At 43.8% G+C, this 12652-nt stretch overlaps 1 protein-coding gene across 5 annotated transcripts in view; it reads left to right on the top strand.

Annotated features, from left to right (window-relative positions):
• The window catches only part of LOC140714904 (inactive rhomboid protein 2-like), a 95599-nt gene extending 84063 nt beyond the window's left edge, over nucleotides 1-11536 (top strand). For 3 of the 5 annotated variants that reach the window (XM_073026574.1, XM_073026573.1, XM_073026572.1), the window contains 4 exons: nucleotides 4594-4669; nucleotides 6331-6431; nucleotides 9256-9409; nucleotides 10340-11536. In XM_073026574.1, the coding sequence (XP_072882675.1) occupies nucleotides 4594-4669; nucleotides 6331-6431; nucleotides 9256-9409; nucleotides 10340-10759 (751 nt within the window). In that variant the 3' untranslated portion in view covers nucleotides 10760-11536. The remainder of the gene's footprint in view (nucleotides 1-4593; nucleotides 4670-6330; nucleotides 6432-9255; nucleotides 9410-10339) is intronic. The other 2 variants (XM_073026576.1, XM_073026575.1) reach the window with 1 other exon arrangement.
• Nucleotides 11537-12652: the final 1116 nt, after the last annotated feature.

Below are 12652 nucleotides of genomic sequence, written 5' to 3'. Positions count from 1 at the left end.
TTGCCTGTTTTTGAATTAAACTATACATACAAGAAATAAATCTTTTAATTTTTCCTTTTTGAATTAAAGTTTCTTTTGACCCAGTTTATCTCTGAAATAAGCCCTTAATTGAAAATAACCAAAAAGAGTGTTGTTTGATATTTTGTATTTATTCTTTAATTGATCAAATGACATTAATATACCTCCTTCAAAACAGTCTCCTATATATCTAATCCCTTTTTGAAACCAATTGTATAAAAGTTGGTTATCCATTGCAAAAGGAATAAGTTTATTTTGATTTAAAGGTCTCTTTGCTAATAAAGATTTCCTTATCTCATCGTCAACATTTATCTTATTCCATAAATCAATCAAATGTTTTAATATAGGAGATTCTTTCTTTTCCCGTATCCATTTAGATTCCCACTTATATATAAAATCTTCTGGTATATTTTCTCCTATTTTATCTAGTTCTATTCTAATCCATGCTGGTTTATCTTCATCAAAAAAAGATGCAATAAATCTAAGTTGATTTGCTTTATAGTAATTCTTAAAGTTTGGAAGTTGTAACCCTCCTAGATCAAATTTCCATGTCAATTTTTCCAACGATATTCTTGACATCTTACCTTTCCAAAGGAACTTCCTCACACATTTATTTAACTCTTGAAAAAACTTCTGGGGTAGTTGTATTGGTAGTGTTTGGAATAAATATTGTAATCTAGGGAATATATTCATTTTTACAGCATTTACTCTGCCTACTAATGTTATTGGTAACATCATCCATTTATCAAGATCTTCTTGAATTTTTTTCAATAATGGTAAATAATTTAATTTATATAAATTCTTTATATCATTATCAACTCTTATACCTAAATATTTTATACCATTTATTGGCCATCTAAATTGAATTATTAATCGACATTGACTATAATCTCCTTTAGTAAGAGGTAGAATTTCACTTTTATCCCAATTTATTTTGTAGCCTGATATTTTCCCATATTCTTCCAATCTAGAAGATAATTTACATAGCAAATACAATGGGTTTGTTAAATAAAGCAGAACATCGTCAGCGAATAAGTTAATCTTGTATTCCTCCTGATTAACTCTGAAACCCTTAATATCTGGGTCCGTTCTAATTAATTCAGCTAAAGGTTCTATCGCCAACACAAATAAAGCAGGTGATAATGGACAACCTTGTCTAGTTGACCTTGTTAACTGAAATGATGTTGAAATTTGACCATTTGTCACTACTTTAGCTTTGAGATTAGTATTTAAGGTTTTAATCCATTTCATAAAAGATACTCCTAATCCATATTTTTCTAATACCTTAAATAAAAAATCCCATTCCAATCTATCAAATGCTTTTTCTGCATCTAAAGCAACTGCCACACTCATTTCCTCCCTCTTTTGTGCCAAATGAATTATACTAAGTAACCAGGTTACATTATCTGCCGATTGTCTATTTTTGATAAATCCTGTTTGATCCATATGTATTAATTTTGATAAGTATTTAGATAATCTACTAGATAAAATTTTTGCTATTATTTTATAATCGGTGTTTAACAAAGAAATAGGTCTATATGATGTGGGCTTTAAAAGATCTCTATCTTTTTTTGGCAATACTATTAAAATAGCTGTCAAAAAAGATTCTGGAAGTTTAAGCGTTCTTTCCACTTGGTGTATTAACTCCATAAAAGGAGGAATTAGTAAATCTTTAAACTTTTTGTAAAATTCGGGCGGAAAACCATCTTCTCCTGGAGATTTATTACTCTGAAGTGATCCTCGAGCTTCTTCGACCTCTTTTAATGTAAAAAGTAAATCTAATCCCTTCTGTTCTTCCAAATCCAATTTTGGAAGAGTTATTTGTGATAAAAACCTTTCTATCTCGACATTATCATTTTGTGATTCTGATTGATACAGCTCAGAATAAAAATTCTTAAAAGTTTCATTAATTTCTAAAGGTTTATAGGTAATTTATTTACACTTGTTCACAATTGCATTTATCATTTTGGAAGTCTGGTCTGTTTTTAACTGCCAAGCAAGAATCTTGTGTGATCTCTCACCTAGTTCATAATATCTCTGTTTAGTTCTCATAATTGCTATTTCTGTTTGATATGTCTGAAGTGTATTATATTGTAACTTCTTGTTAACAAGTTGTCTTCATTTTTCTTCTGTCATATATCTTTGAAATTCTTTTTCTAATTTTGTAATCTCTTTTTCCAATTGATCTATTTCTACCATATATTCCTTCTTAATTTTAGAAGTGTAACTTATTATCTGGCCTCTCAAATATGCCTTCATTGCTTTCCACAATATAAATTTATCATCAACTGAATGTGAATTTGTATCTAAAAAAAACTGAATCTGCTTTTTCATAAAATCACAAAAATCTTGACGTTTTAATAATATTGAATTAAATCTCCATCTGTAAATCGATTCCTCTTTATCCATCATTATCACTGTCATTATCAAGGGGGAATGATCTGACAATATTCTTGCTTTATATTTCATAGTTTTTACTCTGTCTTGAATATTCGTTGATAATAGAAATAAATCTACCCTTGAATAAGTTTTGTGTCTATTTGAATAAAATAAATAATCTCTTTCTTTTGGATTAATTCTTCTCCATATATCAATCAAATTTAAATCTTTCATCAATGATAAAGTTAATTTTACTACTTTTGATTTTGTAACAACCTTTGTTGATCTATCTAAAACTGGGTCTAGACAAAAGTTAAAATCTCCACCTATTAATATTTTATCATGTGCATCAGCCAAATTCAAAAAGGTCTCTTGTATAAATTTTACATCATTTTCATTTGGTGCATAAATATTCATAAGAGTCCATAGTTCTGAAAAAATTTGACAATGAATAATTACATATCTCCCCGCTGAATCAATTAATACATTTTGTATTTTAATTGGTAAAGTTTTATTAACCAAAATTGCAACTCCCCTCGCCTTTGAATTAAATGAAGCTGTAATAACCTTTCCGACACAATCTCTTTTTAATTTCTGATGATCTATCTCTGTTAAGTGTGTTTCTTGTAAAAAAAAGCTATATCTATTTTCATTTTCTTAATGTATGTTAAAATTCTTTTTTCTTTTCACCGGTCCATTAAGCCCATTAACATTAAAACTTAGAAAATACAGTAAATTAGTCATTATTTTTAATAGGATTACTCCAATCTATAATAATACTTAATCTTTCAACTTTCGTAGTACCTTGGGGAATCTTTTTAAAATTCTCCATGTTGCTATGTGTCTTCCCCCCCCCCCCCCCCCCCCAATCATCCAGGCAAAGAAAGAAGGATAGAAGAAAAATAGATTATAAAGAAAAAAGTAACAAAATACCCCCCTATTAATGTTGTGGATAAAAAAAAACACAACATTACCCCCCTCCGTTGTACGGGTCATGGCAATCGCCATGATTACACACGTGAATCCCATAGCAATCGATTCAAAGTTCCCCCAACTCCCCCATAACATAAAAAAGTATATATATGAGAAGAAGAAAAAAATGTCACTACTCTCAATTAATATTTCTCAAATTTTTACCTTTCTCCCCCTGTATCATATAATTAAGAATGTTTAAATATTCTTTTGTCCTTAAATGTCCATCAATTCCATTCAGTGTCCCTGTCTTCATCTTTAATCCATTTCACTTTTAAATCTTTGGCTGTGGTTAGCGAATACTTGGAAGTTTTTGTGCAAACTCTTCCGCATCCCGATAATCAGTAAAAAATCTTTTTCCGTCATCCAAAAAAATTATCAGGGTTGCCGGGTGACGCATTATAAATTTATAACCTTTTCCCCATAAAGCTTTTTTTGCTGGGTTAAATTCTTTCTCTTCAAAAGGTCATAACTTATATCAGGATAGAAAAGAACTGTTTTCCCTTCTATCATCAATGGCCCATTTCTCTTTCTGGCACGTTGGGCAGCCGCCTTCAGGATCTTTTCTTTATCTTGATATCTTAAGCATCTTATCAAGATTGATCGTGGGTTTTGGTCAACTTGAGGTCTTGATCTTAAGGCTCTGTGAGCCCTTTCAATTTCAATTAACTGAGTTCCTTCTTCCATTTCCAAATTTTCCGGGATCCATTTTTGAAAAAAAATTTATTGGATCCGACTCTCCAATCTCTATTATATTTAAAGCTTTCCATGTGAGGTAATATCTTGGTGAATCTCCTCTGCACTCTGTCTGCCACTATTATTTCCTTTCTGTAATATAATGATCAGAATGCACCCAGTACTCTAGCTGAGGTCTGACTATGTGTTGTAAAGTAGGAACAGAACTTCACTGCTCTGACTAATGAAGTCTTCTTCACCACATTACCTACCTGTGCCCTCTCTATCAAGAATCTTTGAACCTGCGCACCACACTGCCTCTATGCCACTGTGCATGTCCTAGTCTCGTAAGTATGTCCAGACTGCGTTAATGTTCAAGTCCATCTGAGTGGGGAGATTTCTAGCCAAGGGATATGAAGTAGATATTAAAGACTGAGATTTGTTCATTGTTTGAGAATCGAAGGAATAGTCCAGGAAAGTTCTGATGAATGACTGAGCAGATATGGGCTTCTATGATTTCTTGTCTTAATTCTATTCTTTCTCATGCAGGTGTGAGATTACTACCAGAGAGTATTGTCAGTTTAAAAATGGATACTTTCATGAGGAGGCTACCTTGTGTTCACAGGTAACATCAGAAACATTCACAGTAGGCTATTAGGCCCAAAGGTCCATTGTTGAATATGATCAAATGTCAGTATTCTGTCCCTATCTTTTCCCCATAACCCTTGCACCTATAGTGTTCTGTATATTGATCTCCTTGAATGTATTTAATGATTTAATAATATTTAATAATCCATTGCTGCCTGGCAGAGAAATGTGCAGCTTCACAATCTGTAGATGATTGAAAATTCCAAACAACATGCCCTGTATCCTGAGGCTGTGGTCCTGACCCAGCACTCCCTCTTTGGTAACATGAGAGTAGCAGAGACATGCAGCACAGGAAAATGCCCTTTGGTCCGTTGGATCTGTGCTGACCAAAAATCACCCGCCTTCACCATATTTATACAAATCCTGCCTGAATCTCACCTAATTCACAGCATCTTCCTCCAAGTTCTACCACTCACCTGCATACTAGGAGTAATCTACCATGATCAACTAACCTACGAACCTGCATGCCTTCGGCTGGAAAAACTGGAGGAAGCCATGCTGAAGGAGAATTTGCAAACTCCACATGGGTTCAGGACTAGAACTTACCTGGACCCAATTGCCCTTGTCGTGTTAGAATCTTACAGGTTTCTGTGAGAGCCATCTCAGTCTTCTGTACTCATCGTACCAACTCAATCTTTCTTTATATATCCATCCTGTTATCTTAGAAATTAGTCCAGTAAACCTTCATCACATTCCAAATGGCAAGGACATCCTTCCTCAGATAAGGAGGCCAAAACAGCACACGTCCTCACTCAGGCCTAGTAAAGCTGCGGAAAGACTTTAGTTCCTCAATTCTAATGCTCTTGCAGTGAAGACCGTTGTTCGGTGTGTTTGTCATTGACCTCTGCCACTGAACGTTAGTGAACAGGACACCCGGGGATGGTGCCTCATTCCATCACCAGGTCTATTACAATTAAGAGAATAATCAGTCATTTTGTGTTTGGGATCATTCATACACATTAAACTGAATCTGCCGTCCAGTTGTCAACCTGGAAAACCCATATGTTCCTCTACCTAAATTCAGAGACTGCTGTTTCTTTTCCACAGGGTCAGACCAATTGTTAACCAATGTCTAACAGTTGGGCTTTCAACTGTTGTGTATGTTGTGTAGAATTATATGAGTGTACATTATGGAAGTGTCCATTCTGTCAAAATGGGGAATAGAAAAGGGGAGGGGGAGAAATCATGTTCACACTGTCCATTCTGGCTCACTTCTTACCCCTTCTTTTCTTCTACCCTGTTCATCACCAGCCCCTGTGTCCTCTGCTCCTTCCCTTTCTCCTATAATCCATTCTCCTCTATCAGATTCTTCTTCTTCAGCCCATTACCTTTTCTACCTATCACCTCCCAGCTGATTACCTCATCGCCCCACTCCACCCACCCACCTTCAACCACACCTGGTCTAATTTATCACCTGACAATTTATACACCTTGTCTCTCCCTCCCACATCTTTATTCTAGCTTCTCTGCCCTCACATTCCAGTCCTGATAAAGCTTCTTGACCAAAAATGTCCACTCTATATTCCTTACATACTGAGTGCCTCTAGCATTTTGTGTGTGTTGTTCTGGATTCCAACATCTGCAGAATCTGTTGTGCCTTTGTAAACTCCTCCAAATTGACAACAGGTTCTGCCACAGGTCCACTGCATGGATGACGTCTGTGGTCTATTACCTTTCCTGAACCCAGATGTTCCAGATCAGATCTACAGGCTCTGGCTTTCCCTATTCCTTCATGCTGGGTAAGAAATAAAATCCATTGTTCACAGTGAGGGACAGGATGTGGAACGTGCGGTGTGGGGGGAGGGCCTGGGACATGTGGTGTGAGGGGGACAGGGTGTGGGAGGTTTGACGTGAGGGGGACAGGGTGTAGGACGTGTGGTGTAGGGGGACAGGGCGTGGGATGTGCGGTGTGGGGGAGGGCGTGGGACGTGGTGTGAGGGGGACAGGGTGTGGGAGGTTTGACGTGAGGGGGACAGGGTGTGGGACGTGTGGTGTAGGGGGACAGGGCGTGGGATGTGCGGTGTGGGGGAGGGCGTGGGATGTGCGGTGTGGGGGAGGGCGTGGGATGTGTGGTGTGGGGGGACAGGGCGTGGGATGTGTGGTGCGAGGGGGACAGGGCGTAGGATGTGCGGTGTGGGGGGAGGGCGTGGGATGTGCGGTGTGGGGGAGGGCGTGGGACGTGTGGTGTGGGGGAGTGCGTGGGACGTGCAGTGTGGGGGGACAGGGTGTGGGATGTGTGGTGCGAGGGGGACAGGGCGTAGGACATGTGGAGCGAGGGGGACAGGGTGTGGGAGGTTTGACTGAGGGTGGCAGGGAGTGGGACGTGTGGTGTAGGGGGACAGGGCGTGGGATGTGCGGTGTGGGGGGATAGGGCGTGGGATGTGTGGTGTGGGGGAGTGCGTGGGACATGTGGTGTGGGGGGACAGGGTGTGGGATGTGTGGTATGGGGGAGTGCGTGGGACGTGCAGTGTGGGGGGACAGGGTGTGGGATGTGCGGTGTGGGGGGATAGGGCGTGGGATGTGTGGTGTGGGGGAGTGCGTGGGACATGTGGTGTGGGGGGACAGGGTGTGGGATGTGTGGTGCGAGGGGGACAGCGCGTAGGACATGTGGAGCGAGGGGGACAGGGTGTGGGAGGTTTGACGTGAGGGTGGCAGGGAGTGGGACATGTGGTGTAGGGGGACAGAGCGTGGGATGTGCGGTGTGGGGGAGGGCGTGGGATGTGCGGTGTGGGAGGATAGGGTGTGGGATGTGTGGTTTGGGGGGACAGGGTGTGGGATGTGTGGTGTGGGGGGACAGGGTGTGAGATGTGTGGTGTGGGGGAGTGCGTGGGACATGTGGTGTGGGGGGACAGGGTGTGGGATGTGTGGTATGGGGGAGTGCGTGGGACGTGTGGTGTGGGGGGACAGGGCGTGGGATGTGTGGTGCGAGGGGGACAGGGCGTAGGACATGTGGAGCGAGGGGGACAGGGTGTGGGAGGTTTGACGTGAGGGTGGCAGGGAGTGGGACGTGTGGTGTATGGGGACAGGGCATGGGATGTGCGGTGTGGGAGGATAGGGTGTGGGACGTGCGGTGTGGGAGGAGGGTATAGGATGTGCGGTGTGGGGGGAGGGCGTGGGATGTGCGGTGTGGGGGGAGGGCGTGGGATGTGCGGTGTGGGGGGAGGGCCTGGGACATGTGGTGTGGGGGGACAGGGCGTGGGATGTGTGGTGTGAGGGGGACAGGGCTTAGGACATGTGGAGCGAGGGGGACAGGGTGTGGGAGGTTTGACGTGAGGGTGGCAGGGAGTGGGACATGCGGCGCGAGTGTGACTGGGTGTTTGACATCTGGTGTGAGGGGAACAGGGTATCGGATTTGTAGCATGAGGGGAATAGGGTGTGGGACATTTAGCATGAGGGGGGACAGGGTGTGAGACATGCAGGTTAGGGGCACAGAGTGTGGGACATGTGAGTGGGACTGGGTGTTTGACGTCTGGTGTGAGGGGCACAGGGTGTGGGATGCATGGTGCGAGGGGTCAGCGTATGGGGCACGTGGCGCGAGGGGGAGAGGGTGTGGGGCACATGGAGGACAATGTGTAGGAAGCGTGGTGTGAAGGGGACAGGGTGTGGGACGTTTGGGATGCTCTCCCCCTTACCCTGCTCTCCGCTGATGAGTCCACCTTCACAATGACTTTTGTTTCTCTTACTTTCTCTCTCTTTCCATAAGCCTATCAGACATAGGAGCAGAATTAGGCCATTCGGTCTATTTGAGTCTGCTGTGTTATTTAATCACGGCTTTTTTTTCAACCACATTCTCCCCTCTTCTCCCCTTAAATGCCCTAGCAATCAAGAATTATAGATTTCTGTCTTGGATGTATCCAATGATTTAGCCTGGTAGGTTTTAATGTGATTTCTCCCCCCACCACCTCCTTATCCTTTTGATCTCCAGCGAGTACAGAAACATCATGGATTATTTATTATCACTATTAACCTCATTATCCTGCCTTCTCCCCAAAATCTTCGACCCCCTTACAAATCAAGAATCTTTCAACCTCCATTTCAGATATACCCAGTGATTTTTGCCTCCACAGCCATCTGTGGCAATGAATTCCACCGATTCATTACTGTCTGGCTAAAGAAATTCCTCCTCATCTCTGTTCAAAATGGATGTCCCTCTGCTCTAAAGCTGTGCCTTTGGTCCTAGACTTCTGGACCCTCTGCAATGGCAGCAGAAATTTTCTTAGATAAGGGACCCAGAATTGAACTCCAAGTGCGGTCTGACCAATGCCTTTTTAAGACATCAGCAATTACATCCTTGCTTTTATGTTCTCGTCCTCTCAAAATGACTTCTAATTTTGCATTTGCTTTCCTCACCTTTGACTCAACCTGCAAGTTAAGCTCTGTCTCTTCCTCATTCCCTGACTTTCTTTCTCTTTCACACTCCCTCACTCCCACATACAAACTCGCATATGTATCTTGTCATTCTCTCACACAATCTCTCCCCCTCACTTCCTTTCTTCTCTCACATTCCCGTCTTCACATTCTGCATCACATCCTCTCTCATCATTGTCATTCCCTATTGTGTAGGATTATCCATTGTGTGGTCTCTGTGATTTTCCATCTGACTATCCTCCGGGACCTGGAGATGTTGGCTGGGTGGCTGCGTATTTCAATCATCTATATCCTGAGTGGAATTATTGGCAATTTGGCCAGTGCGATATTCCTGCCGTACAGAGCAGAGGTATGGGGTTTGTTGGGGGTGAGTGATTGGAGAAGGGATGAGGAAGGGGAAAGTATGGGGAAGGGAAGGGAGCAACATGAACAGAGTTTAGAGGGATGTTGGGTAGTCAAGCTGGGAGATCCTCTGCTGCACTCAGCTGTGGCAACCAGGCAACAGCTGAACTTGCAGACTGCACCTGAGGTGGCTGATTACTGTGCACTGGTAACTTTCACCTCCTGCCTTCTGCTCCATCACCTCATAGTCTTGCCTTCATTCCCAGCTAAAGCATCTCTCCAAACCCACCATGGGCACTGGGTATGTCCTGGCTCCCTCTGCTTCCTGAGTAGGTTGTTAAACACAGAGTGGGCATTGTGAAGATTGAATGCAAAGCGACGACACACATAGAAACCATCAACTCATTGTTTCTGTGCCGGTTTGAGGACACCTTTGGCAATGCTTGGCAGCAGAGATAGAAAGGATCAAAACCCTTGCAAAATTAATATACCTCAATGGCCATTGAAGTTGTGTCAATTACCACATTTAAGAAGGAAATAACAGAATTAAGAAATGGGAACATTTGGAGTATGATTGTGGAAGAAATATCTGATCCACGATTGACTTCCATTGTTCTCTGGTCAGGCCCTTTTGTGTGTCGTTACTTGCATTTAAACAGTAAAATATGTTTTACGCATAAAACATCTTAGGAACATTTAGAGACAGAACTTGACAGTGATCCAGAGTAATGTTGGGAACTGCAAGATCTATGGAGCAGGGAGAGGCATGGGAGAGTTGGGGGGAGGTGTTGGTGGGCAAGTTCCAGAACTTTATGTCCAGGCTGCTGGAGTTATAGCTGCTAAATGTAGGGTGGGTAAAGCCACTATGACAAGGAAGGAGAGAAAGGATCACAGCAAACTGTGTGTAACATCATCTTGTCTTTCCCTTGCACAATAGGTTGGACCTGCAGGCTCTCAGTTTGGTTTGCTAGCCTGCCTCTTTGTAGAATTGTTTCAGAGCTGGCAGATTTTGGAGAAGCCATGGAAAGCATTGATGAAGCAGCTCAGAATCCTGATGGTTCTCTTTACAGTTGGCTTATTGCCTTGGATTGACAACATTGCCCATATATTTGGGTTCCTCAGTGGTTTCTTGCTTTCGTTTGCCTTCTTACCATACATTACCTTTGGTCGGGCTGACAAATACAGGAAACGAATATTGATCATTGGCTCCCTGTTGATGTTCGTTGGACTCTCTGCATCTCTGGTGATCTGGTTCTATGCGTATCCCATTTATTGCCAGTGGTGTGAATACCTCACGTGTGTACCATTCACCAGCACATTCTGCGAGAAGTATGATCTGGATCACATTGTACACTGAGCAAGGATAATTGACAGTACTCCTGGCTGGAGATGATAATGACCTTTGTAAATTCCACAGATCAACCCAGGGAAGCTGTGCCAAACTAATTACAGGAAACTAGTAGCAAAGCATTGTGGATTGACCAGCTGAGTGTATCTGAATATCATTCAACACTGCACTTCTCTACCAATATCTATCCAATGTTTAATAAGACCAAATTACTGTTTGTACCCATTGAATACCTTACCCCCTACAAAATCTGGGAAGTAATATTAAAGTCAGTTTATGAGGAAGTTGAATCTCCACTTGCTTGCCAGGGAGTACAACCCTTTAGTTTTCCCTGTTCTCACCAACCCACAACATGTTAACACAACACAACCCAGGCAACAAGTTAACTGAGCATGCACACCGGATAGGAGAAAAGGGGTCCACGCTGGGCAGGGGAATAGCGATCCAGGCAGCATCCATGGAAGTGAATAAATGGTCAATATTTTGGGTTGAGACCATTGTTCAGGATTGGAAAGGAAGGGAGAAGACATGACAAATAGGATTGGTGTAGATGGTACAATTGTTGGCATGGACATGAAGGGCAAAAGAGCCTGTTTCTTTGTTGCCCAACTCTAGTTTCATGTAATGAAGCTGAGCAAGTGGGTGACGGTGACTGGTGAGCATGGAGACCAGTGGGTGTGGGAGGTGACTGGTGAGTGTGGAGACCATGGGGTGTGGGAGGTGACAGGTGTGTGTGGAGACCAGTGGGTGTGTGAGGTGACAGGTGTGTGTGGAGACCAGTGGGTGTGGGAGGTGACTGGTGAGTGTGGAGACCAGTGGGTGTGGGAGGTGACTGGTGAGTGTGGAGACCATGGGGTGTGGGAGGTGACAGGTGTGTGTGGAGACCAGTGGGTGTGGGAGGTGATTGGTGAGTGTGGAGACCATGGGGTGTGGGAGGTGACAGGTGTGTGTGGAGACCATGGGGTATGGGAGGTGACAGATGTGTGTGGGAACCAGTGGGTGTGGGAGGTGACAGGTGTGTGTGGAGACCAGTGGGTGTGGGAGGTGACTGGTGAGTGTGGAGACCATGGGGTGTGGGAGGTGACAGGTGTGTGTGGGGACCAGTGGGTGTGGGAGATGACAGGTGTGTGTGGAGACCAGTGGGTGTGGGAGGTGACAGGTGTGTGTGGAGACCAGTGGGTGTGGGAGGTGACAGGTGTGTGTGGAGACCATGGAGTATGGGAGGTGACAGATGTGGGTGTGGGAGGTGACAGGTGAGTGTGGAGACCAGTGGGTGTGGGAGATGACAGGTGTGTGTGGAGACCAGTGGGTGTGGGAGGTGACAGGTGTGTGTGGAGACCATGGAGTATGGGAGGTGACAGATGTGGGTGTGGGAGGTGACAGGTGAGTGTGGAGACCACTGGGTGTGGGAGGTGACTGGTGCGGGTGAAGACCAAGGGGTGTGGGAGGTGACAAGTGAGTGTGGAGACCAGTGGGTGTGGGAGGTGAATGGTGTGTGTGGAGATGAGGGGTATTGGGGTGGGGTGACAGGTGTGTATGGAGTCCAGGAGATGTGGGGGTGTCTGCTGCATGTGGGAGATCAAGATGAATGGGGATGGCTGGTGTGTGTGGAGGCCAGGGATTGTAGGGATGACTTGTGTGCGCGAAGAGCTGTGGAATGGGGTGACTTGTGAGTATGGACACCAATAGCTGTGGTGGGTTATTGGAGTATGTAGAGAATAGGGGAAATGGGGGTGACTAGTGTGTTTGAGACCAGGCAGGTGTTTGGGGTGACTCACGTGTTTGTAGACCAGAGTGCATGGGAGATGACTGGTCTGTGTGGATATGAGTGGGTGTGGGGTATGATTGACGTGTGTGGAGACCAGGGTGTGAGGGGTGACTGGTGTGTGTGTGTGGAGACCA

Source organism: Hemitrygon akajei, chromosome 22 (genome assembly GCF_048418815.1).
Source record: "Hemitrygon akajei chromosome 22, sHemAka1.3, whole genome shotgun sequence".
Classification (NCBI taxonomy): Eukaryota; Metazoa; Chordata; class Chondrichthyes; order Myliobatiformes; family Dasyatidae; genus Hemitrygon; species Hemitrygon akajei.
This window is presented reverse-complemented; position numbering and strand designations above follow the sequence as displayed.